The sequence below is a fragment of the Lissotriton helveticus genome, chromosome 3_1 (assembly GCF_964261635.1).
Source record: "Lissotriton helveticus chromosome 3_1, aLisHel1.1, whole genome shotgun sequence".
Taxonomy (NCBI): Eukaryota; Metazoa; Chordata; class Amphibia; order Caudata; family Salamandridae; genus Lissotriton; species Lissotriton helveticus.
The window spans coordinates 171,447,430-171,474,445 of NC_136061.1; the positions used below are offsets into that span (position 1 = coordinate 171,447,430).

General features: G+C 47.8%; 1 protein-coding gene across 1 annotated transcript in view; it reads right to left on the bottom strand.

The window, feature by feature from the left end:
- SUPT4H1 (SPT4 homolog, DSIF elongation factor subunit) overlaps window positions 1-15,638 on the bottom strand; it is a 55,722-nt gene extending 40,084 nt beyond the window's left edge. Inside the window, exon 1 of the mRNA XM_078679485.1 lies at window positions 15,480-15,638. Coding sequence (XP_078535611.1) covers window positions 15,480-15,548 — 69 coding nt within the window. The 5' untranslated portion in view covers window positions 15,549-15,638. The remainder of the gene's footprint in view (window positions 1-15,479) is intronic.
- Between the last annotated feature and the right edge of the window lie 11,378 nt (window positions 15,639-27,016).

A 27,016-nucleotide genomic window follows, 5' to 3' on the forward strand; every position in this document is an offset into this window, starting at 1 on the left:
GGGCGTTGTGCTGGCAGGAGTGTTACCTACAAAGGCTATGCTGAGCTGTGGTGAGAGAAGGGGCGTTAGATCGCTACTGAGGCCTTTTCACCAGTCTTGGGGTTTGCAGAGGAAGGGCACGTAAAGGTATAATGCCATCACTGCTGCGATGAGGGAGTGGTCATTGCGCGCTGGGGCTCTCCCGAAGCCTGCTGGATGAGAGGGCAACGTCGGAGCGCGAAGGCCTAGTATCTTTCTGTGCACACATTGGTGCTGCTGCCCCCACAAGGAGGGGGGAGGAGAGGGCCGGTGGTCGTGGTAAAGGCGTTGCACCTCGTGTCTGCGGAGGAGGTCCACCTATTGGGTTTCGCCTGCCCCCTTAATAGCCATTCGGTAAGTGGCCGTTGGACTACTTAATATAATAAAGATCACATGGCCTAATTCCAGGCATTTTAACAATTCTGAATGTGTTTGTTTTTCTTCACTTCCTCCATGAGAGTAGGCACTGGAGCCGCATTGCCTATTCTGCTGAGCTGTGTTTTAACTCCGTGGAGTTTGGCGAAGAAAAGTGATTTCTGCCTGTTAATATAAAGGATCTTAATTCAGGATTGACCAGATGAATTTATACAGCTGCCTAAGTCTGTAATTGCAGTGCAGAGTGCAAAGTGAGTGTGCAGAGTAGTGAGTGCAGAGTGAGTGAGCAGAGTGCAGAGTGAGTGAGCAGAGTGCTAGGGAGTGCAGAGTGCTAGGGAGTGCAGAGTGCTAGGGAGTGCAGAGTGCTAGGGAGTGCAGAGTGCTAGGGAGTGCAGAGTGCTAGGGAGTGCAGAGTGCTAGGGAGTGCAGAGTGCTAGGGAGTGCAGAGTGCTAGGGAGTGCTAGGGAGTGCTAGGGAGTGCAGGGTGCTAGGGAGTGCAGGGTGCTAGGGAGTGCAGGGTGCTAGGGAGTGCAGGGTGCTAGGGAGTGCAGGGTGCTAGGGAGTGCAGGGTGCTAGGGAGTGCAGGGTGCTAGGGAGTGCAGGGTGCTAGGGAGTGCAGGGTGCTAGGGAGTGCAGGGTGCTAGGGAGTGCAGGGTGCTAGGGAGTGCAGGGTGCTAGGGAGTGCAGGGTGCTAGGGAGTGCAGGGTGCTAGGGAGTGCAGGGTGCTAGGGAGTGCAGGGTGCTAGGGAGTGCAGGGTGCTAGGGAGTGCAGGGTGCTAGGGAGTGCAGGGTGCTAGGGAGTGCAGGGTGCTAGGGAGTGCAGGGTGCTAGGGAGTGCAGGGTGCTAGGGAGTGCAGGGTGCTAGGGAGTGCAGGGTGCTAGGGAGTGCAGGGTGCTAGGGAGTGCAGGGTGCTAGGGAGTGCAGGGTGCTAGGGAGTGCAGGGTGCTAGGGAGTGCAGAGTGCTAGGGAGTGCAGAGTGCTAGGGAGTGCAGAGTGCTAGGGAGTGCAGAGTGCTAGGGAGTGCAGAGTGCTAGGGAGTGCAGAGTGCTAGGGAGTGCAGAGTGCTAGGGAGTGCAGAGTGCTAGGGAGTGCAGAGTGCTAGGGAGTGCAGAGTGCTAGGGAGTGCAGAGTGCTAGGGAGTGCAGAGTGCTAGGGAGTGCAGAGTGCTAGGGAGTGCAGAGTGCTAGGGAGTGCAGAGTGCTAGGGAGTGCAGAGTGCTAGGGAGTGCAGAGTGCTAGGGAGTGCAGAGTGACTAGGGAGTGCAGAGTGACTAGGGAGTGCAGAGTGACTAGGGAGTGCAGAGTGACTAGGGAGTGCAGAGTGACTAGGGAGTGCAGAGTGACTAGGGAGTGCAGAGTGACTAGGGAGTGCAGAGTGACTAGGGAGGGCTAGGGAGTGCAGAGTGACTAGGGAGTGCTAGGGAGTGCTAGGGAGTGCAGAGTGACTGCAGAGATTAAGCTAATAGCAAAGTAAATGACAATGCCATTTATTTATCTGTTTTCAAAAGCAAAACATAAATACAAATTTTGTCATTTTCAATGCCAATAGGTCTAACTTTTCCAAAGGCGAAACCATTGCATTGTAAATGCTTGTTTTAACTGTGATACTTGCACCACTGTGGCATTTCTTTCTTTTTTCACCACACACTCACTTGGGCCTGACGAAAGCCTCTTTACCAAACCAGAAGGCTGAAACTAGTAGACCTAAAACCAAAAGGGATACAGCAGTACATTTCAAACCTCACGTTGATCCAGATGATGTTTTTTTACCCATGTCCTATAAACTTTTATAAGGGTTCTTTATTCCTAGAGACATTTTTAACATATAATTGCACTTCACATAGCACTTCACTCGTCACATTAACAACCAGCTCCACTGTAACTCAGGCGTTGAAGCGCAGCTGGATTGCATTAGGTGATCCAGCTGGGCCCCGATGATGAAGCATTCCAGCTACTAGGTAGGTGTGTGAGGGGTTTCCTAAAAACAACTTGTGTTGTCCGCGTTCCTTTTTCACAAGATTTTGGGTAAAGAACCACAAACCTAAACCTGCTAAAGGATTTGTTCACATTGTTTATTGGCATATTACCCCTGGAAAAGGACAAGTAAACTCTTTCCTTACTCTCTAGTTGTTCTTATGTATCTGCCCTGTAATACAGCAGGCAATTGTGGCAAGCAACCCCCTTCCTCCCAACCCATCTGAGAGATGGAGGGGGTGGGAAGAGGTCAGTATCCTAAGAACGTATGCTCTCGCCTAGTCAAAAATTAATACAATCTAACGCTTGTGCATATGAGGAGTATTTGTGCCGGGCTTGGCGCATTAGAACAGAGTCTGAATTTGGTTATCTTGTTAGGCAAGTATACTAGAGCAAAAAGAGGTAGTCTCTTTTTGGCCTTCGTGGACCTCACTGCGGCCTTTGATTCTGTAAGACACAATAGGCTGTGGGAGGTCCTTGAGGCAGTAGGGGGTCAATCCTCAAATTACCGCTTTTTTAAGACGGCTGTACAGCGGAGCCACCGCAAATGTGCGGTATGGTTTGGCAGGGTGGGCAATGTACCCAGGCCTTTACTATCAGGAGAGGGTTCAGATAAGGCTGCGTGCTGGCCCCTTTTCTTTTTAACCTTTACATTAACGGACTAGGAGATGCGTTGCTTTTGAAGGGTAAAGATTTTATCCAAGCTGAAGGCCGTTCAATACCCGCACTTCTTTATGCAGACGATGCCGTGCTAATGTCACACACTCAAAACGGCCTTCAGACGGTCTTGGGATAGTTTCAGCGACTTCATGAAGGATTTAGGTCTTAACACTAATATTTCCGAGACCTATGTCATGAGACTAGGGACACAGAGGACTCGAGAAATGTTTGTAGACGGGAATAAGTTAGCCTCAACCAGAAACTTTTCCTCCTTAGGTATTTTATTTAACCAGCATGATTCATGGGTTCAAACCATTTGTGCTAAAAAAAAAAAAAATTGGCGTTCACTAAGCCATCAGCCCTAGTAACTTTTGCCAGAAAACTAGGCAGGAAACCACCCTTAGAACTTTTGCAAATATATATGGCTAAATGAATTACGATGGCAAGCTATAGGGCAGGGGTGTGGGGTTTGGCAAACACCTTTCCGCTACAAACTGTTGAAAACTCATTCCTAAGGTACATTCTCTCAGTACCCCCCTTCGTATGTTAGCCATGTGGAGTTGGGTCTCCCTTATATTACTGATTTATCAAATTGGAGCCAATACTCTTATGGCACATAGTTTTGTACAATGATCAGACCAAGTTAAATAGGGAGACCACCAACCCCGAGGAGGGGGCCCGCACCCTCAGACTCTGGATGGAAGACTGCGCCAACACCGTAGCCCCAATGAGACAGCACACCAACAGAGGGCCAGCTGGCTCACCCCGGAACTCCTAGCCTCCAAACGCACCTGTCGGAAACTGGAAAACATCTGGCACAACGAGAAAAGGCCCGACCGCCGCGCAGCCCACAAAGATGCCATCCGCAACCATCACCACCTCATCAGGACTACGAAGAATGCCTCCTTCAAAGACCGCCTCGACAACAACGCACACAACAGCAAGGAGCTTTTCAACACCGTGAAGGAACTCTCAAACCTCAGCTCCTGCACCAATGACATCCCGCCGTCACAAGCCCTGTGCGACGCCCTCGCTGCCTTCTTCCACCGCAAGATCACCGACATCCAAGATCAGCTTCAACCCTCGGATAAACCCTGCTGACCCCACCACACGGACCCACCGATCCCCGCCGACCACGACCTCCTCACTACTTGGACCAACGTGAACACCGAGGACACTATCAAAACCATGAGCACCATCCACTCAGGCGCCCCATCCGATCGTCTTCCACACCACATCAACAAAACCGACCGCTCCATCGCACCCCACCTATGTAACATCATCAACCTCTCCTTCGAGACAGCGACCTTCCCTGAGAGCTGGAAACAAGCAGAGATCTGCGCCCTACTGAAGAAACCGAAGGCGGACCCGAGCGACGTCAAGAACTTTCGGCCCATCTCCCTACTTCTGTTTCCAGCAAAAGTCATCGAGAAGATAGTCAACACCCAACTCACCCGCTACCTAGAAGACAACAGCATCCTCGACCCCTCTCAGTCAAGCTTCCACAGGAGCCACAGCACCGAGACCGCCCTCATCGCTGCCACAGACGACATCAGAATACTACTCGACAACGGTGAGACAGCAGCCCTCATCCTCCTGGACCTCTCCGCCGCCTTCGACAGTGTCTGCCATCACACAACGCACACGCCTCTACGACGCAGGGATCCGGGACAAGGCCCTGGACTGGACCACCTCCTTCCTCTCCGATAGAACCCAAAGAGTCCGCCTCCCCCCGTTCCACTCCGGAATCACCAAGACCGTCTGCAGTTTCCCGCAAGGATCATCCCTCAGCCCGACGCTATTCAACATCTACATGACATCACTTGCACGCATCGCCAGACAACACGACCTCAACATCATCTCCTACGCCGACTACACCCAGCTGATCCTCTCCCTCACCGCCAAATCCAACCTCCACCGTCGTATGAAGGCCGTCGCCGACTGGATGGAAGAAAGCCAGCTCAAACTGAACACGGACAAGACAGAGATCCTCATCCTCGGGCCCAACCCCTCAGCCTGGGACGACTCCTGGTGGCCCGCATCACTGGGCACCCCCCGGCACCAACCAACCACGCACGCAACCTAGGATTCATCCTTGACTCGAAACTCAGCATGACCAACCAAGTCAACGCAGTCTTCCCCACCTGCTTCTACACCCTCCGCATGATCTACAGATGGATACCGACAGACACACGGAAAAACGTCACCCACACCCTCGTCAGCAGCAGACTCTACTACGGAAACGCCCTCTACGCTGGAGCCGCGTCCAAACTCATCAACAGACATCAAAGAATCCAGAACGCCTCTGCACGCCTGATCCTCGACGTCCCGCCCCAAGACCACATCACCCCCCACCTGAGAAACCTGCACTGGCTCCCCGTCGACAGAAGAATCTCCTTCAAACTCCTGACCCACGCACACAGGGTACTCCACAACACCGGCCCAGCCTACCTCAACAACAGACTCATTCTACGTACCCAAAATGAAACTCCGCTCCACCGAACTCTCACTGGCCGCCGTCCCACCCATCCTCAGAACCACTTCCGGGGGCAGGTCCTTCTCCTATTGCGCCGCCAAGACTTGGAACACCCTCCCTCTCTTCCTACGACAAACTGAAGACCCGCAGACTTTCAGGAACCTACTCAAGACCTAATAATAATAATAATAATAATAATAATAAAGAGCTTGTAAAGCGCTCAGTAATGCCATCGCGGCATGTCCCCGCGCTGAAGCTAACAATGAAACAGCATGAAAGAGATCCTGTGGACTATGCAGTGTATAAGTGTGTTTTCAGCAAGGCCCTAAACCGAACTTCACTACTCTCCAGTCTCATGGCCAAGGGAAGTTTATTCCATTGTTGAGCTGCGTGGAGCGCAAAAGAACGTCCACCTACTCTGGCCTTCCTAATCCTGGGGACTGTCAGCAGTCCGGTCCCCTCTGACCGGAGGGTCCTGGAGGGTTCATAACGGCTGACTAGATCCTTTAAATATTCGGGCGACCTATCCCAGACAATTCGATGACAGAAAAGGAGGCACTTGAACCGCACCCGTTTCTTCACAGGCAGCCAGTGAAGCGCATCCAGCGCCTTCTGCGAGTTGGCTCTCCTAGGTCTTCTCAACACCAGCCTGGCGGCGGAGTTCTGGATGACTTGGAGGCGACCCAGGCTGCCCTCGGTTGCCCCCAGGAACAGAACGTTTCCATAGTCCAACCGCGAGGTCACCAGTGCCTGTGTTAAAGTCCTTCTGGCCGCTAGGGGCAGTAGGTCTAAGGTTTTATTTAGGGTCTTTAGGACTCCAAAACATTTGCACACAAGACGCCTAATGTGGCCATCATACGTGAGGGAGGGGTTCATCCAAATTCCCAAGTTCTTCGCTTCCTCACAGGGGGTAGGAGTGGGACCCAGGCATGAAGGCCACCACTCAGCTGACCAATTATCTCTTTTTCCCCCACCACCAGCACCTCTGTTTTCGAGCCATTGAGTTTTAAGCAATGGGAGTCCATCCACTCTCCCAGTGCCTGCATGCAGGATTTGAAGTTGGTAGGGGTGTTGGAGGTGTTCTGCGATAGGGAGATCAACAGCTGGGTGTCGTCAGCGTACGACACCAATTCCACCCCAAATGATTGTACCACTTTAGCCAGAGAGGCCATATAAAGATTAAAAAGAGTGGGGCTCAAAGCAGAGCCCTGAGGCACTCCCTGATCTAATGGCATCTCCGCCGAACGACATGTCCCTTGCTGAACCTGAAAACATCTCTCCGTGAGGAATGACTGTAGCCAGCACAGCGCATGACCAACGACCCCAGCTTCCTTCAGACACCGCAGCAAGATGGAATGTGCTACGGTGTCGAAAGCTGCACTAAGGTCGAGCATGATCAGGGCCATTGTATGACCTGTGTCAGCCCCTGCTCTTAGCGTCTCAGTGGCTCGGAGGAGAGCAGTCTCCGTGGAATAGCCCACCCTAAACCCTGACTGAGATGGATGAAGTAGATTCCATCTCTCCAGGTGTTCCGTGAGCTGAGCATTAACCACTTTCTCCGCCACCTTCGCCACGTACGGCAATAAGGAAATAGGTCTGAGGTTTTCCAGCACCTCCAAGCTAACATTAGGTTTTTTCCTTATTGGCAGTACTATGGCCTTCTTCCACTCCCTGGGGACTTGTTGAGTGCAAAAGGAGGTTTTAAGGACCTGCCTAATGTGAGGTTCCAGGGCTGCCACTCCCTCCGAGATGACCCAGGCCGGGGCCGGATCGTTGGGGGAACCGGACTTCACACTTCGGCATATCTTTATAAGCTTGTCCGCTGTGGGAACCTTGAAAGTTTGTAGTGGGGACTCAAAGGATACCAGTGAGCTACCTACTTCAAAATCTGTGCCCTTGTCTGGGGGTTGAGAGAAGGAGGCATAAATCGCTTTCACTTTATTGGAAAAAAAGTTCGCAACTTTATTACATCCTTCCACGAGACCATTGTGAGGGTACTAGAGCCCGCGACTGAGGATATTTCTTTATATATTTTGTACAATTCACGCGAGGAGCTCTCGGCCGCCTCAATGCGTGTATGAAAATATTTGGCTTTGGCTCTACGTACCGCATACTGATAGCTTCGGTGAGAAGAGCTGTAGGTGTTCTTAGCTAGTATAGTCGGGTTCTTCCTCCAGCTCCTTTCAAGTTTTTTGCAATTGGACTGGATTTGCTGAAGTTCAGGGGTGAACCACAGGGCAGTGCGTTGTCTGCCTTCTCTGGCTTTACCCTTACTCATGGGAGCTATCTCATCCAAGGTGGCAGTCACAAGTAGGTTAAATTCCTTGTTCGCCTGATCACTATCAGTAGCACACCATGGTTGTGCTTTGCGGATGGCGTTTATGAATTTTTCCTGAGAGTACTGTCTCCATTTGCGTCTCATAATATTTCCCATCACCTTCTCAATAGCCCTACCAGGCTGGTAAAAACATTGGAAAGGAACCAGGAAGTGGTCGGTCCAGGGGAGCTGACAAGGGGTAAGTGCTTTAATCGTGTCCCAGCTAGCAAAAATAGGGTCCAGACAATGACCCCTTTGATGTGTAGCTGCAACACTTAACAAACTGAGCTGTAGTTCTTGTAGAACAAGACGAACATCTTCTGCCTCCTTCTGTAAGGGATCCTCTAGGTGGAGGTTCAGATCACCCAACACTAACACTTTGTTGTGTTTAATTGCAGTCTGAGCAACCCCTTCTAGTAGACTACTACGGAAGTTGCCCAGAGAACCAGGAGGTCGATATATAAGGATGCCCGAGATTGATTCATGTTTAGTCAGTTTGATAGTAAATTCGCCAGCTTCGCAGTCTTACCTGACCACTAGCAGCGGCTCTCCCCCCCCACCCCCTTGAGACCCTCGCAGGTAAGTAGTGCACTTTACAAATCCTCTGATTGATTGATAGAAAGATACCAAGATACCTTGGAGGTTGGAGGGGGCATTAACTATTCCCTGGATAAGATTTGTCCATGATTGATCTGGGTCACCCAGAGTATTTCTCAAATCCAACCTCCATGTTGATGATTTCAGAAAGACCCGGAGAAAAAAAAAAAAAGGGGACTCCAACTATTGGATTCCATCAGAATGGCAGGGGAAACTTCTAAAATTAGGGATGAAGCCTTACCTATCTTTTGTACCCGGGACGTTCGACAGATTCCTCTTGACTAGGTTCAGATTGGGTAATGTACATAGGCTAATGACACTACCGAAAATAAATGATTGGTCCCATGATCTGTCACCTTGTCCCTGTGACAAAATCTCTGAACTATCCACCTAGTCCTGTTTTGTACATTTTATATCGAGCCGAGGAGAGTTTGGATTATTCAATTTTTTTTTTTTTTTAATCACGGGTTTAGGCAATGTCGCCCAGCCATGTTTTTACTCCAGCTACTGGAAAATGAGCATATAGCGTGGAGATTAGCTATGTTTTTAAAGAAGGTGCTTCAATATAGGAAAAGCTATTTAATCACGGAGCTGTAATTTAGACACTTTTGCTTCTGTGTGTAGGTGTCTTTTTTTCAATATAGAAAATCAACTGACAAATTTTACTTAGCTTTATGGTTATACCGTTGTAAATATATAATGAAATTATACTGCTTTTTATGTGCTTTTATGGCTGTTTAAAAAAGCAATCGAATAAAGCTTTCCTGGACTTGTATTTGGAAGGAATACAGTACCCCTTGAAAGAATGTTTCAGAACATTTATACACCTCGAAAGGAGATAGACAGGCCGTAATCATCTCACATCTTCATAAATCTGATTTCAGAGGGCAGGTTAATTGTCCTTTCTACGGTCTTCCAATCTGTTGGTTATCTTCAGAATTAGAGAAAAAGAATATGGGATTTCTGTCTAGTTGCGGTTTCCAGTGGGACTTTCAAGTTCAAAACCACTGATTTTTTTCTCATTGGCTTTGAAGACAAAAGATCTCAAATTAGTCAAGTTTCTCTACTACCTGTGACAGGGGCTATGTGCGCCCCCAAAAGATATGGTCAGTGAAAATGCAGACTTGCGCTCTTCTCGAACAAAGGGAATAACTTGAATCTCGGCCAGTGTCACAGACCTCATAACCAGCAACGACTCCACCGCCAAGACAAAGCAGGTAAACCTACCCAGAAGCTCCATCTCCTTCCCCCCTCCCCATCGAGGGGAAATTGTGAGACCTCTGTACATTCATCTGGGTTGTTATGGGGCATTTGTATCCTGCAAGGATCAACTCCCTCATTTTCACTTCAAAACCAATATTCCCAATGACAGCTATCAGTAACTCCCAGATTTAATGCTTTCTCCACTAATAGTGATAGTAAAGCATGATGGCTGTTTTTACTGACCTCTACCAGTTGGGCCATTCATCTTTTGTGGTCACTCCCCTTCCTATTTCTAAGAAAACCGACCTGGTCCCCCCAAAAAAGAAAAAAAATCCATGCCATATACGTAGCTGTAAACATATTCACAACAGCATCTCTGATCATGATGCAAACAAAAAACAAAGCAACAGCCAAAAGTACAATTTGGGCAGAACGTCTAACATACATACAATAAGGTCCAGAAGTGCAATATATTTTGCTATCATTAACAAAACAAAAATAAACCAACACACACCACTACATTCTCTGGGCAAGTCAGTCAACCAACTTAGAAGAGACATGAACGATTGCCAGTCTTCCAGTTTTAACACTAATATACCAAAAATCATACACCAACAGGTCAATTATTCAAGCCAACCACTCCCTAATCGAAAATATCACCATAACAATACACGTACCACCATCACAAGCTAAATCAGACTCCTGTTTGTAATGATAACCTGTGAAACATGCACAAAAGTCACAAGACTACTAAAATAGCTAGTAGGCAACATCAATGGAAGAATGTATGCTATACACATCCAAATAACAGAATATAGTTCTGCCAACGGAAAATGCCAACTGAATATTTGGATTAAATAGTGCTGGGGTGCGGCTGTTCACAGAAAGAAGTATTCTGTGGGCAGCATGGGCACTAACAAGGATGCCAATGCATGGAGAGAGATAGTTGCTTGAGTCCAGATTACGTATGGGAACGGGCTCGCGTGGTGGTAATTCATTAAAGGTTTATTTGGTGGTGCTGGAGTAGTTTCTGGTAACTTATTGGTATCCGTCCTATAATGTGAATACAATCCCTCAATTGGCACTGGTGCGCAGAAACAAACTAAGGATTTAAGTAGAATTACTGTTTGTGCAGACTGTTGCCACGGAATAGAAAGGTTTAGAATTTTTGGTCACGCTAGTTGTAGAGGCGAACGGACTGCAAGAGATTGTGAGTTACTTTATACCGGGAAGGGGGGGGGCAGTGATCACTTTACAATTCAGGTGGGCTTCTGATGTTGAGATTTCTATGTAGGTCCTCTAATGGTGTATGAGAACGAAATAGGAATGCGGACACTGGACAAAACGGGTAGCTACATGGGACACTTGTGCAGTTTGAATACTGGAAGGGAGGCATGCCATTTAGGGGGGGGTTCTTGATGGGTAGTGGATGTAGAAGAGATTTTGGAGGATAAGCTAGCTCTAGCATGGAGCAGCAAGTATTACGGCTGATAATTTCACAATGGAGTTGCCTCTTACTTTGCTTGGCAAGATATAGGGATGTATGCATGTGGGATTTATATAGCATGGACCAAGCATAAAGTCAGCAGAGCATGTTACAGGTTCAAGACCAAAGATGCAATCAGTTTTTCTGTTTTGTTTTGTTATAGGTGTGCATGCGTGAGTGGTATCTTCTGCTGGAGTTACTGCGATTAATCTGTTGTCTGAGAAGCAGGACGTGGTACTTCGACTTTCAAGGGGTGGGTGGCTTTGGAAATGATGGGCTATTTGGGAATGGTTTGAAAGCCTGGCTCATTGGCATAAGGGTTCAGTAGGAAGCTGGCTCTCTGTATAGTGTACTTAAATTAAGTACACTGTGCATAGAGTCGATTGGGTCCCCAATTGGTTTGCAGAGAAAAAAAGTAGATAATACCACCACTCTTTTCTGGTAGTGCGGACGAGCGGTTTCTGACTTTTCAGAGGGTAGTGCTAAGCATTTGTTGTACTCATATAGGGATTAAATGTGACATACACTCAAAGAATAAATCTAAGACCAAAACAGAAAATAACACTTCTTTTTATACACATTTTAAACTCAAGAACTTAGTCTAAAAAGGTAAGTACAGTTTTTGGTAGAAACATTCACAGGTAAGTAAAACGTTCAAACCTATGCACTTTTAAGCACAATGCAATCCTATGGGAAGAAAAAAGTCAAAGATGTATAAAGGTAGATTCAGTAGGTTTCAGGGGGTTCACCTTCTGGCTCAGAATAGTAGTGGACCAAGGACCAAAGTACCAACAGCAATTCTTCTGAAACTGCCCAGGTTCTACCCGGAGCAGGGTGCTGGTACGCCACAGAGAAGCAGAGCCACCTAAATAGAGGCTGCAGAGGGGTACTTGTGGGCAAGTCTGAGGGCTCCCAAACAGGGTATGAGGTTGCAAGGGAGCTTGGAGCATTGGGACACAGCAGATTCGTGGGGACCTGGTTCAGGCGACTCAAGTGCAGTGTGGTTAAGTCGGTTGGGAGCACAAAGATGCACCTCGCGTTCAGAGACAAATAGCTGGCAAGGGCAAAATCAAAGACGCTGGACCCTCTCTAAGTGGGTCTCAATGATACGGAAGTCCCTCGACGGATGCTTGTTCCTGGTGCAATGAGAATCCGGACTGGAATCTTACTGTTGGTGTTTAGTGCAGGGCGTCCCATACCCCGGGGGTTGGTGCTGCACGGCTCTGTTGGTCCTTTTGTCTTCACACCTGGTGAGGAGACATATCTGTCCTTCCAGATCACAAGTACCTTCTCGTTGTCCTCTGCGGCATCGGTCAGGCCTGGGAGCTGCAAGGGGGTGGGCTGGAGCCTGCTTGTCAGTGCCTGCGGACTGCAAGGGAGTTGCTCTTCTACTCCAAGGGAGACTGTCAGTGATTTTTGAAGAGCTGGCAGGCTACCCATGGGTTTGGTAGTTCTCCCGCTCGCGGGATCAGTCATCATGTCGCGATAGTCAAGAGAGGGCCGAGGACGGCAGGGTTTTGCGACAAAATCCTAAGTGCTAATGCAGTTTTTGCCAGACACAGACGTTGACCTCTGAGAGCGTAGGCTCTCACCTCCAGAGGTCAGAAACCGGTCTATGGTGGCTGACTGGTAGAGACCAGTCAGTCAACACACTAGTAGGCGATAAGGTTTCAGGGAGCACCACTAAGCACTGGCACCAGCGTGAGTTTATGAAGACAAGAGCCACCCTAGCGGTGTTGGGACCGGCTGCCAGTGCTCCGGCTGTCCCGCACTGCCAATTAGGATGCGACAATCACCCTGGCGGTCGCATTCCGCATATTCCAGGGCTCGAAAAATCAAAAAAAATGGTACTCGTCCTTAAAAAATCTCCTCAACCTACCTGCAACCTACTTGACCTCCATCTCTGAAAGCGGAGCAAATGTGACAAGGTAACAAGATTTAAAGCCATCTTTATTGCTCATTTACTTTGTGAGCAATACAAATGCCTTTAAATCTTGTTATCTTGTCACATTTGCTCCATTTTCAGAGACAGAGGACAAAAGTTAGTTTGTCTTCCTACTCGCCAGAAAGGGCAAGTAGGACCTAAAAACAGTCACCCTCATTAAATTTAGCTCGCAAATGCGAGCGGTCAAGTGGAATTTTCGAGCCCTGTATTCAACATTGTAGCAGGCAGTGCTGTAAGCAGCACCCGCCACAATGTTGAAAATGCATGTCGTGCATCGGCATGCACAACTTGACTGGCACCGCGCGGTGCCTGCCACCTGTGATTGCCAATGTAGGGGGGTACCCCCCCCAAGTGCAGCCCCCACCCCCCTGGGGGGCCTGCAACGGGCCCACCAAAGTAAACTCTGCATGCCTTTCCATGGTGGGCCATTCCACCGCCATTATCATAATATGGATGGCGGTGCCTACAAGACACCGCAACCATGTGATGGGCCTCTCCGCCAGGCAGGCAATCGTGACGATTGCCTACTGACGGAAAAGCAGCGACTGATCTTTCCGTCCGCCACAGTACCCCCGCCATGCTAACGTGGCGGGGGTAAATGGCCATCCGGGTGTTTTGATGGGCGGATCGCCACCGCAGGCCGGTGACGATCGGCCCCCCATACTAATAGGCCCCATGGTGTTTAGTACCAAACACCCTGGGGTACAGTTAAGCCATCATGTAGCTGAGGAATGCGTAATGATAAGTGTCCAGCCCATGTACTCATTATGGCTTTCCTGTGCACTGGAAAAATCTATGGGTGAACTTTGATATCACCGGGACATATCCACTCTCGCAGATAAGCCCAAACATGGGTATAGTGCACCCTGTCTTAAGGCTGTACGAACTGCAATAGGGGTGACTTATCTATGATACATGTGTAGTGCTTCCAGGCATGTGTACCATGACGACTCTGCAGTTTTCTCTGCACCAAGACACCCAGGCTGCAATAGTAGTTTGCATGAGCTTGGCAAGGGGTCCCCTTGGGTAGCACAATTCCTGCCACAGCCCTTAGGAACCCTCTTTAGTTTGAAGGTCCTAAAGGGGTGCCAAGTTTGGAACAATCGTACAGTATAGGGAAAGAACACTAGTATTGGAGTGTACTGGTTAGTAGGAACCCAGTACAATCTCAGTCAAAGTTGCACCAGATACCAGGCACAAAGTAGGGGATAACGATGACAAAAGGGGCACTTTCCTAAAGGTTGAAACATGGGCGACATTCTGTGGGTAGCTGAGAGTTTGACAGCCATGGTGTTACTGAGATGAAGCATGGAAACCTGGCTCTGGAGAGGTTTCTGTGCTTGTTGAAGGGGTGCAGAGGCAGTTCTGTGAGCCAGCTATGGAAGTGGTCCTCAGAAAGATATTCTAGAGAGCTGCCTGAACACAGGAAGAACAGTCTGCGGTTCCCACGGAGGACCGGTAAAGATCCTGGGTCTGGAACTGGAAAGAAGAGGTGGCCCAATTGTGGGTGCTGATGTTTTCAGATGGTGAGGTCGGGAGATTTTCTGGAGTAACTGGCTCTGTGGACTAGAAGCAGCACTATGGTGAGTTGTGTAATGATTCGAGAGGTAACGATATGTGGTGGGTCTGGTAGTGGCTAGGCACTTTAACTGTTTACAGTCTAGAACCGAACACCCCCCCCCCCTCCCATACGCCCCGCTTGGGTGTAAGGTTACTGGATTACATCAGATTATAAGGGAAATCATTTTACAGCCCTGAGTCTTTAACCTACTGCATTACTCGTTCATGTCAAGTAAGACTATCAGGCCAACAACACTCAATACAATTATTTTTCCAGTCGAAACCCTGCAGTAGAAAGTGTCGTTTGCCATTCCATGGAGTCATATGCAACCTAACTGGAGTGGCACTGAGATGGATCTGGTAGCGGTTGGGTTGGAGTGATAATAACAATTCAGAGATCAACACTGCTTTACGATGTTTGGGTGCGGGCGTAGCAAGGGATATCTCGTGCTTAATGGTTTAGTCCATGACGTGGCCAAAGCGTTAAATAGTAGTGGAGTTACATATGTAAATAAACTAACCACGAATTTCCCGTTTGGTCCCAATATTCTGTGCGGTGCAGTCTGTGGGGTACCGCGCGAAGTAACAATCATAGAAGACAGCACTCCCAATGTAAGTCTGCTTAATTGATTTTAAAGCGAAACATTTTAATTTTACCTTTCTCTTATTTGCGTTTCTCCATCCAATTAAATAGATGTTGATGCTATCAGGAAATCAATAACCTTTTATTGTCTAAATATCCGTCTTAGGTTTTCTCAAATGTTTATATGTACGGATTCGCGATGGGGGATTAGTATGCAGGCACAGGTGGTTTGCTAGATCTGGAGGAGTAGTAGTGGTGGCGGTTGTGGTTGGGCCCAGGACTTACCTTTACCAACGAGCAGAGCAGGCAGGCACGTAGGTGCCGAAGATCCTTTGGAACCGTCTCTAGCGACATCTCGAAAACCCGAAAACTCACAAGTGAAGTGAATCTTCTAACAGGAAGTTGCACAGCCACATCTATCCGGAAATCCTATTATAGCCATCTTTGTTAAGTATCACGGACAATGGACACAGACATAGGACTCGAGGTATGCCACAAACTGATCTTTGCAGATTATCAAGTGGATAGCGACGAGCAACGCCATTTTGAAGTGAAACCTATTCATGTATTTGGTATCAGTGTCTCCACAGCGAGAGTCAACTACACCTTCATACACAGATCAACATCGTATTCTGTATGTGTTTTAATGTATGGATAAACTATCCATTGCGCAGGTTGTGTTGGGTCAAGTGATGTTCACAGTAACTTACATTTTGGTAATTCATGCCTTGGTTACGTCATGATTTAGAGGCATTACTGCCCAAGATGGCGGCCGCCACCAGCTAGGTCTCAAGCAAAATAACAGTAGTAATCAGGCTCTTTGTGTACGTAGATATTTTCTCACTGTTCCCTGCAGCGCCGTCGTGGGAGCGTAGTCATTATTACAGTTCAGAACCACGAAGTGAAACGTTTGGCATTACAGTGAAAGACGGGGCAGATGCGATCCTCATCATATTTTACATAGTTGCCACATTTTCGGATTGTTAATGTAACATTTTCAGTAAAACGCAAGTACAATTAGAGCCAACCAAAATCCCCGTAATTAGAAAAATATTTTAACTACATTTTGGCACACAATGGTGCGCTAGAAGCAGGTGAGAGGCAGAAAAAAACATAACACCCACTTGAAGTACATGCCGAAAGGCTTTAAGCGAGCTAACCAACAACCCCATACTTCGATAGTAGGCTGTGGGGTTGTCATGCCCTTGGTCTGCCCCATGAGATTTTTACTATTTTAAAGTAGGGCCAAACTGTCATTCTGCAGAGCATTCCTTACATAGGTTGCTAGTAACTGACACCTAGATTTGCGCAGAGAACTATATGATTAATACATTTGTGTCATTGGTGACAGTTGCACCACTCCTTAATCCACCTAATTTCTCTTTGTGGGTCACAACACCCTGTGTAGCAGGTGCCACATCCCCTACTCCATCTAGTATAAACAGTGCCCCCTCTCCTAAGGCATACGCACCTCCTGAAACCTGCCTTCTAAACTTCTTTAACACTAGTTTCCAAGTGGACATATAGGGGACAATGAATACAACTATTTTGAAGTTTAAGATGTGTCCAAAAATTGAATGCACAAAATTGATTGATATGGTTAAGAAGTAATTTGCAACATGAGAACCTTCTAAGCTATCTTGTGGCTTCTGTTGAAGAGCATCAACTCATGAGACTCTGAATATCATGTGATGTTGGGAGGAAATAGTTTTACCTTGCATTCGATAAAATAAGCGAATTTCTCTCAAGCTAAAAAAATGTATATACAATATACTCAACAAAAAGCCATGCCATTGCTCAATTCTAGAATCCAATTGGGAAATACTTTTCAGTCACTTTTGTACCTGAATATTATTCTTCACATGTCTTTATAATTAGAAGATTTGTGAGCTGTGCCCCCTTAGTAAAATACATGTTGATATACACATTTAAGCTGCTAAACCTAATTTATATTTTTATAGTCGTCGTAAAAGTTAATTAGGTTGAGCAAGAACAAATCCTATGCTGACATAATATTAATGAATTCAACAAAAGAGAGGGGGGGACCAAGGAGCCAATAAAGGTCCAGTGTCCATGCTCCTAAACCAAATCTGTTCACAAAACGAGGACATTGATTTACCCTCCCTTACCCTTCCCCACACACCTGCATGCAACATCCGGCTAATCCTCTAAAAGATCTCCGATAAAGTGACCCTTCGGGGACCCGTAGGGAATTGCAGCGCCGGCCCTACGAGGAGCAAATTTGCCCGATGATGAAGCATGACATCCTCCGGGGTGTGTGAGGGCAGCAGAGGATGTAGTATGTCTTTCCCTCTCCCATCAGGGTATTTTTTACCTAGGATTACCTTTCCCCAATCTTCCCTGTTTTTAATGTATGGGTGACTATTTGCACTCAGATACGTGGGTGACTTTTGCACCCTGGTATAGCAACTTTGTCCTCGCTTTGTGAACATAATATTAATGAAACCTACATATGTTTAGGGCAGGAGTGTCCATCGTAGGGCCAGGTGCACCAGATCATGCCATCTTTTCAAGATAACCACTGAATATATGAGTTACTTTTAGCTGTTTTGTAGATATTCTGAAAATCTTACATAGATTCAGCTCTCATGGACCTACTTTGGACACCCTTGGCCTTAAAAGTAAAGAAACTGTCCCAATTGCAGTTTATTTGTTACCATCAGGCAAAATCCATGTAAAATCATTTCAGGAGAGGGGATATCATGATTCTGTAATGACGATTTTTGTAACCAGAAAAATTATACCTCCTTTTGTTCATGAAATGTTGGCAAGTATTTGTCATGCATCACAGGGCAGAACAGTGGTGCATTGGCAAAGTTAGTGATGGAGACCCAGTGTTATGCTATCATTTAGTCACCTAAACCAGGTATCAGTTGATTGTCAGAGGTTTGCATAATAGTTTTAAGTTCAGCAACCAGGTCGAAATTGCTGAAAAGTAAGTTACTTTTCTTCTTTAAAGGCTCCTTCTCATCCTCAAGCCACTCTCTTCCCCTAAATGTATTATTTCATCTTGGCCTGATTTATTTAATTATACAAACAATTCTTTAAAACATGTGCAGAGGGAGCGAATGCTGCAAATGTAGTAGTGGCAATATGTATCGCAGTGTTGTCTGTTTTTGGGTTTTCAGGCACAAGGCAAACATGCAGAAGATACCGACGGGCAAACTTCCAACCCCCGGGTCAGCACTCTGATGTAGCGCTGAATTGCAAAAAGGAGACATTAAAGGGCATATTTACAAGAAAATGGCGGAGCGCAGCTTTAGTCTCCTTGGCTTAACACCGCGCTCCACCACTTCTGTAACATAGGGCTGCACTGTATTTCTAACAATACAGTGCAGCCTTGCATTTCCCCCTATCCTGGCGCCAATTGAGCAACCAAGCACCAACGCAGGCACCCTTGCACCATAGTATAAGGGTGCCTGCGTTGAGGGCAATGATTGTTTATGTGCAGGAAGGTGTCCCTTTCTGCACATAAACAATCCAAAATGGCATTTTGAAACTTCTACGTGTGCTGCTTAGTACAGCAAACGCAGAAACTGCAAAACATCATTTTTAGGGCTCGCCTGCTGATGCGCTTGCGCATAGCTGGCGAAGCTCTATAGTGGCTTATCCAGAGTTTAACCACTGGCGATTCCATGCAGTGCATGTGCGCTTTAAAGGTCATTGCGCAAGCGCAAGCCCTAAAAAGCGCGTGCACAATGCCACCAGCCGCCTGCCTGCCTGCCTCGCATTACCACATCAAAGGCAGCCCAGCATCCCTCGCACAAGCTTCTCAGCGTGCGCTCTGCATTTCTCCTCCCAGCGCATTTCTCATCTCCTAATTATTCACGGCCGGCCGGCCGTACTTTCAGTTTCACGGCCGCCTGGCCGTGTCTCCTTTTATGCTCTCTGATGCTTGTTTTTTTTTTTACTTGTTATTAAATTCCATTCTGCACCTGTAAACACTTTGCGGAAGAAATAATAACATTACTTGGATAATCTGATATAAACAAAGTAAAAAAAAGAACAGAAATAGTTCTGAGTTAAAAAAAAGAACAGGTTTGATTTATTCCAGTCTGTGAGAAAGAAATCCTGTCCTCTTGAAACTGAAAAATCTCTGATCAAGGGCTCAGCCGAACAAGAATGAATCGTGATTTGCGGCAACTAATGTCTTTTGTTGAGGTTTCATTCAGTAATTCATGTTGCTTTGAATCGTCTTGAATGTGTCAAACAGGAAGTGCGTTGCACTTGGCGCATGTGAGCCTGGTTTGCCCTTACCGTGGCGTGTGCTGGAAAGCTTGTGCAGCTGCGATTCGATTCAGTTCTATAGGAAGCGTTACGTGCTGGTTTCCTTTTTTGTCTGTTGGAGTGCTAAAGATCATATTTTTTAATACGTGGATGGGCGTTTTGTTTTTAATATATGCAATCAGGACAGTTGGTCTCCAAATTGTCGCTTTAGTTTTGATGCGCCTTGGATGTCTTTGTGTGGACTTCAAATGTCCCCTGACTTTCGGATTTTTTCCTCAATAGCTACAGAAATTGCAAATTGTTTTCAACCAAGACCCTTTCGCCAACTGCTTGATTGCTCTCAACGTGATAAAATGTCTTGCTCAATCACACCCTGTTGTTGTCAGGATTTTAAGAGGAAAAACGAGGTTCTTTGATTACTTCCCATCTCTATGTTGAAGTACAGGGACATTTCTCCTCTGCAGCCGCGCACCTGGGTTCAGTCACCATTTTCGTACTCTAACATTTATAATGCGGACACTTATACAGCCCAGGATAGTGGTAATGCTTACAAGACTCCACACTGACACCCCTTAAAGGCACCTTACGTGCTGCAACATGTCTCATCTAGGGACTAGGGCAGAACCCCCCCCCTATACTGATGGAACTACATGAACTCCCCTTGCTAGCCCACACAATATTCAAAACCAGCTGCATCATTTATAAAATCATCATGACTATCACCCGTTAACTCGTGGAAAAGCTCACCATCTCCGGTGGCTCTCGGTACACCCGTAGCCAGGCCACTATACCTCTCTCCCTTTCCCTCACTTCCCTCTCACTCTCTCCTCTCCCCTCTCTCCCTCTCTTTACCTTCCCCCTGCTCTCCTTTTTCTCCCTCTCCCCATCTCCCCCTCTGCCTGCTCTCCTCTCTCTCTCCCTCCCCTCTCTCTCCCCTCCTTCCTTCGCTCTCGTCCTCCCCCTCTCTTCCTACCCTCCCTTTCTCCCTCTACCCTCTCTCCCTTTCCCTCTCTCCCTTTCCCTCACTTCCCTCTCCCTCTCTCACTTTCCCTCTCTTCCCTCTCCTCTCTCCCCCTCTCTCTCTCCTCTCTCTCTCCTCTCTCTCGCCTCTCTCTCTCCTCTCTCCCTCTCTTTACCCTCTCCTTTTTATCCCTCTCCCCATCTCCCACTCAGCACCACCACAGCATCACTCAGCACCACCGCAGCATCACTCAGCAACACAACAGCACCACTCAGCACCACCACAGCACCACTCAGCGCCACCACATAACCACCACAGCACCACTCAGCACCACCACAGCACCACTCAGCACCACCACAGCACCACCACAGCATCACTCAGCAACACCACAGCATCACTCAGCACCACCCCAGCATCACTCAGCACCACTCACCATCACCACATCATCACTCAGCATGACCCCAGCATCACTCAGCACCACCACAGCATCACTCAGCACCACCACATTATCACTCAGCGCCACCCCAGCATCACTCAGTGCCACCCCAGCATCACTCAGCGCAACCACAGCATCACTCAGCGCAACCACAGCATCACTCAGCGCAACCACAGCATCACTCAGCGCAAGCACAGCATCACTCAATGCAACCACAGCATCACTCAGCGCAACCACAGCATCACTCAGCGCAACAACAGCACCACTCAGCACCACCACAGCTTCACTGGCTCAAATATGTTCTTTCAATGTTTCAAGCTGTTTTCAAGCGTTCACGCTTTATTACAAATCACAAAAAGATGTTAATATTTCACTTCTGTTCTTGGATTTTCGTCACAATAAAAAACACTGAACATAATCTTCACAAAAGTTATTTACAAAAATGTATGCTATTGTCATTACAAATTAAATACATTATTCAAGTATTAATTATTTAAAAAAATTAAAAGCATTGTTATTTGTAATATCAATACATCTAAGTCACGTAAATATAAAACATGTTGCATTACAAATGCTATAGGTATCACATTTTCGAAAATTATAACTATTGCCATTGTAAATGACAAAGCTATTAATTTAACTATTTGAAAAAATAACACATAAATAAAAAAAAAATGTAAGACCAATAGCTCAAACTTTCTGAATGCGAGCCCTATTGCATTTCCAATGCTTGTTTATGATTGTTTATGTGAAGGAAGGGACACTTTCCTACACATAAACAATCATTGCCCTCAACGCAGGCGCCCTTGCACTATGGTTACTGTATACTTTGATTATGAAAATACATTTGTGGAGTAACTATGTTTCTGAAAAGTTGCATCAATATCTGGTGCACCTAGGTCCTACTTTTCCCGAAGAAGTGGGAAAGAAGGCAGACCACTGGGTCAATACTAGGATGACTAAAACTACCACTGGTGAGGGTGACCAAAAGAAAGGGGTTACTAAACCTTCCCAAGCGTGAGAGGGTGAACATCCTAAGGATAAAAGTAAAGAGTCTTCTAAAGACCCCCAGGAACCTGCTCAGGAGGGTGAGCCCGAAACCTCTTCACAACCAAAAACTGGGAACCAAGGTAAGAATTGGATTCCCAAAAAGGTGTGGTGGCACAATAGTAAACAGTTTGGACAACTAACTGGAGAATCTGCCTGTCTCAAGAAGAATCTCCCTAGTATCCCCCCAACTAGCTTTGGATTAGCAAGTCTCCAGGTGGGATCCCTAGTTTGCCTTGAGCAAGTCAGGGTGCACAAAGAAGCTATACTAGTGTGAGGGGGAGGAGGGCGCTATTGATATTACCCCATGGCCCTACACTTACCCGTCACATCCAGCCTTGTTACTCTTGTTACAGACGCCCTGGACTGCCTGCCTCTTTAAGGATTGGACAGAACATCCCAACGAGGAGCAGAAAACCCCCGGTTCTTCCAGCCAATCCCCGTTGTACCCAGACGTGAAGACCCCAAAAGAGATCATGGAGGGCGGGTTCTCTGCTGAGAAGGCGCCGAAGCTGGAACGGACATCGTGGGATCAAAGACCGGAGCCGAAGTTCAGCAGAAGCGTCAGCAGGGAGTAAGACCGCCAGACTGTTCTCGACGTCGGAAGGACGCCATGAGGCCAACGTCCCCCCGAACAGCCCCGCAACGCTCCATGGAGGAGCGGTACGTGCCTGGGATTTGTGACCTCAGAAGAAGGTGGGGAGATAGGCACAAGGAGGACGGGGAAGAGTAACTGATATAACGGTCGGAGAGAGACGAGTTAAGGGACGCTCTCTCTTAATTGCTTTTTTTTTTTGTGTGCAATGTTACATATTATAAAATCGCTTGAGCCTATCGGCAATTAAGCACCCAGTGATGTAACCGGGTAGAGAGGTTGCTAGAAGCCGTTTTTTCTGGTATTTGTTTTTGCACATTCAGTGACGGGCCAAAGAGATACTTTTTTTCTGTCTTGGTGAAATTCCCCCTCACTTTGTCCACTTCCCCTAAAAGCCCTGTGTAATATTGTTGGGCGCTTACCATTGGTTTTCCCTTTCCTCTTCCCGTAGGGGTATTGGCTTTTTGGCTCTCCCGGCGTGGCTGAACAAAGAAGACTCAAGAAGAAGGGGACTGACTGTACATTTCCTTTGTTATTTGGGACAATAAAAGGGTACTGCTATCACTTGAACTAGAGTACTACGTGGCTCATTAAACGCTTCCCCACTAAAAGCTGACAAGTGGTGGAGAATGTGGGCATAGCCGTCTGTAACCAGATTAAACACGTAGTACACCAGGTGCGGGAAGGACAGAGCAAACTGGAATGGGCCCTAGAGAGGATCATCAAGCAGGCTGAGATAGACCTAACGGTCTTTTCCAGCGCCATTCACTCTCAGAGCGACAACGTGACCAAATTGGCAGAAGGCCAGATAGGTGCCGGATTAGGACAAGGACATGGACCTGCTGGGCCCGGTACTGTAATACCTCTTTGTGAGAAAGTGGCTCTATATACACTGGACTAGAATGAAGTACAGTGTGTATAGAGTCCACCAACCCCAGAGGTATAACAGAGGTTACAGTCAGAACTGATCTTACTCTCCAAAGTGGTAGCTTGGTCGAGCAGTAAGGCAATACCAGAGGACAGTGTAAAGCATTTGTTGTACACACTCAGTCAATAAAAGGTTTCACACACTCAAGAACTGAACTCCAGGCCAATGGTTGTTATATCCTCAGATATAGTTGTTTTATTTTTAGAACCAACAGTTACAAAAATATACTTTTAAAGCTATGAGTACTCTCATGTAAATATTTACAAAGGAGCAATAAAGTTTGTGCACACAATAATTACAGGATAGATAGGGAGCAACACAGTTCTGAAACACACTCTAGCATTGAGCTCAATGGGTTTTTCACAGATAAGGACAGTTGATTACTTTATGGATTACTTTGGTAGTTCCAGGACCAGATCATATATTCAGTCCGGGGGTCTGAGCTGAAACCAGATTAGCAATGTTATCCAATGAGGATCTTGAAGAGGGAACAAAGGCTGGAGGCTCGGGGACGGAGACTCTCCGGGGGCGACCAGCACTTCGAGAGGTAAGTTGGGATCTTGGAGCACAGGTAGGTACCCCAAAGGGAAGCACAGGGGGCTGTAGGGCGCCGGGTGCAGGGGTGTCTTTGGGTGTCGGAAAAGCTTACCCTCGGCTGGTCGCTGTAGCAGTGGCCCCTGGTTCTGAGTCTGCAGGCGTCGGCTGGTTCGTTGAGGAGGGTCTTTGGGCACTGGACTTCGGGTCCCAGTCACCGAGGGGATGGCCTCGTGGTCTTGTTTCGGGTTGGCCCGGCCCGGGCTCGGCTGGTCCGGAGCTTCCTGGTGGGCGCCAGGTGGGTTGTTGCAGCAGAGCCTCTGCTGATGGGAGTCCCAATCTTCAAGAGGTTCAAGGCAGGCAGGTCCTCTGGGGGTCCCAAGGTTGCTGTCCGCAGGGGTCACCGTGTTGAGGCAGGAGCAGGTTCCAGGATCAACAGGCCGGTAGGGCTGGGGCCAAGTCAGTTGTTGTTGTCCTGTTGTTAGCAGCTGCACGGCGGGTCTTCTTCTTCTTGATCTTCTTTCTTCTTTTTGGTATCGGGATCTGAGGAAGGAAGGTTCAGGGAGCACCTAAATACTGAATTTAGGGGTGTTACAGGTAGGGCAAGGGCAGGGACCAATGGGTCCCTGCCCTGGGGTGGGTACACCCCCTAGCCTGCTCCTCTCCTGTAGGAGGGGGGCAGGAGCCTAGCTGTGATAGGGCAGGGCTCCCCATCTTCAAGATGGCCAGAGCCCGGGGTCGTGCTTCATCTCGTCTCCTCCACCTGAGGGGTGGGGTTGGCACAGGCTGGCACCCCCCCCCCTCCTGACGTAGTTTTTCCCGCCAGTCTTCTCGCCAGAGTGGGGGACAGGACTGGTGGGGGCTGGTTGCTGGGTACAGCAAATGGTCTGGAGAAGCTCACAGAGGCGGCATGCCTTTGAAGCTTCCCCCTGCCCATCCTGGGGGAGGAGACCTAGCACCTCGCCCAGGATGTGCATTGTTGCAGGCCCAGGAGAGCGGGGGCTCTACCACACAGGGGTCCAGCAACATGTCTGTTGTGTGGCAGCCTCTGCAGCCACTCAGCCAGACGTGGATTGTAGGTTAGGGTTTCAGAGGGCATCTCTAAGATGCCCTCTGGTGCATTTTACATTAAATCCCACACTGGCATCAGTGCGGGTTTAATATGCTGAGAAGTTTGATACCAAACTTGTCAGTCTTCAGTGTAGCCATTATGGTGCTGTGGAGTTCGTAATGACAACCTCCCAGCACCATATACTCTTAATGGCATCACTGCACTTACAGTGCCCAGGACTGGCCCTGGGTACTGTAGGGGCACAAAGCTCATGCACCTGTGCCCTCACCTCTGGCATAGGGCACCCAGCTAGAGGGGTGGCTGAAGTATGCCAGGGCAGTGGGTTCTGGGGGCATGGCACACAAAGATGTGTGCCATGTCGACTCTTGTTTTAGTTCTGTACTTAGGCACTCAGCCTGCAAAGGCAGTGTGTGGGTGCCAGGGTACAGGGCCCCTAAGGGTGGCACAATAAGTGCTGCTGCCCTCAGGGGTCTTCCCTGGTCACCATGCCCTGGGTACCTAGGGTACCATTTACTAGGGGCTGACAGGTGGCCAGAGATGCCAATTGGGTCTTTTGTTTCAGCGTAGTTTTAGGGAAGGAACACAGGCCCTGGGTACCTGGTTGGCAGGAACCCAGGGCACAATCAGTCAAAGCACATCAGCAGTTTAGAAAAAAGTGGGGGCATACCAATGCAAGAAAGATGGCACTTTCTCACACTCTTCAAAAATATGTCTCCGGGGAAGACCCCATTGCCTTTTTCCTTAATTTTGAGAGAGCAGCCAGGGCTAGTGCTTGGCCTCTGGACCGTTGGTCCTTTTATCTGGCCCCTCTTTTGGTTGGGGAAGCACAGGCTGCCTATCAAAACATTAACCGAGATAGCACCACTACTTATGCAGACGTCAAACAATATGCCTTAGACCGATTAGGAGTTGATGACGAGACTCACAGAATAAAGTTTAGGAAGGAGATGGGCTCCCCGGGAGATACCCCTAAAATTCTATTCTATAAAATCAAAGATGCTGCAGACCGGTGGCTTAAACCTCTAGAATCCACCAAAGAGGAGATTATGGAGAAGATTTATCTGGAACAGTATTTGAAAGCATTGCCTTTCAGTACCCAGAAATGGCTCAGACAGCACGTAGGGTTGACGGTTGACCATGGCGTAGAAATGGCCATCACGTTTCCTCGGGCCCAGTCCCGCAGTTTTTCCATCGACCCTGAGAGGAGCCATAAGTTTGTCCCATCTACTCATCAAAAACATGGAAAGAAAACGGTCAAGGCGACCTACCAACAAATACGGACAAAACCTAGACATCCGGAACAGTTCACCAACCCAGGACCTCATTGTTATGAGTGTGGGGAGTGGGATCATATTGCCAAGTTCTTCAGAAGAAAGAATGAAAGAGGGGTGGAAGAATCTATGCTTGTTAGTTAAATACCGCGCTCAGTCTTATATGCTCAGGAAACCGGTCCTATATACTGTGTAAGTCTACAATTGAATAATATCATAGTGACCACTTTATTGGCCTCGGGGTGTAAGCAATCTGTTGTAAAAAGTGAACTAGTTCTCCCCACCCACATAGTGCCCAATAAAACAGTAGGAATACAGTGCGTTCATGTGGACACCAGACTCTATCCAATAGCCAGGCTAAAGCGTATCAATATGGAAGGACAGAAACCTATGGTTGAGGTTGGTGTTCTTCCATGTCTTCCTGAGCAACTTATCATAGACATTGATAACCCCTATTTTCTTGACTTGTTGCTCAGTAACATGCTAATGTTTAAGCAAGCCCATCAGAATAGTCAGAAACCCTACATACGTAATGCTCTTCTCACACCGGAACCCCCCGGCTATAGACAAACAGTTCAGAACTGCCCAATTGAATGCTAAAACCCTCCAAACCGCCTGGCAAAGTTCAAGGGACACAGAGAACTCTCCCAATCCTACATTTCCACGTTTTGTTGTCCAGAACGGGTCGTTATACCGTATTGGGAAGAAAAAGGATAATCCCCAATTATTG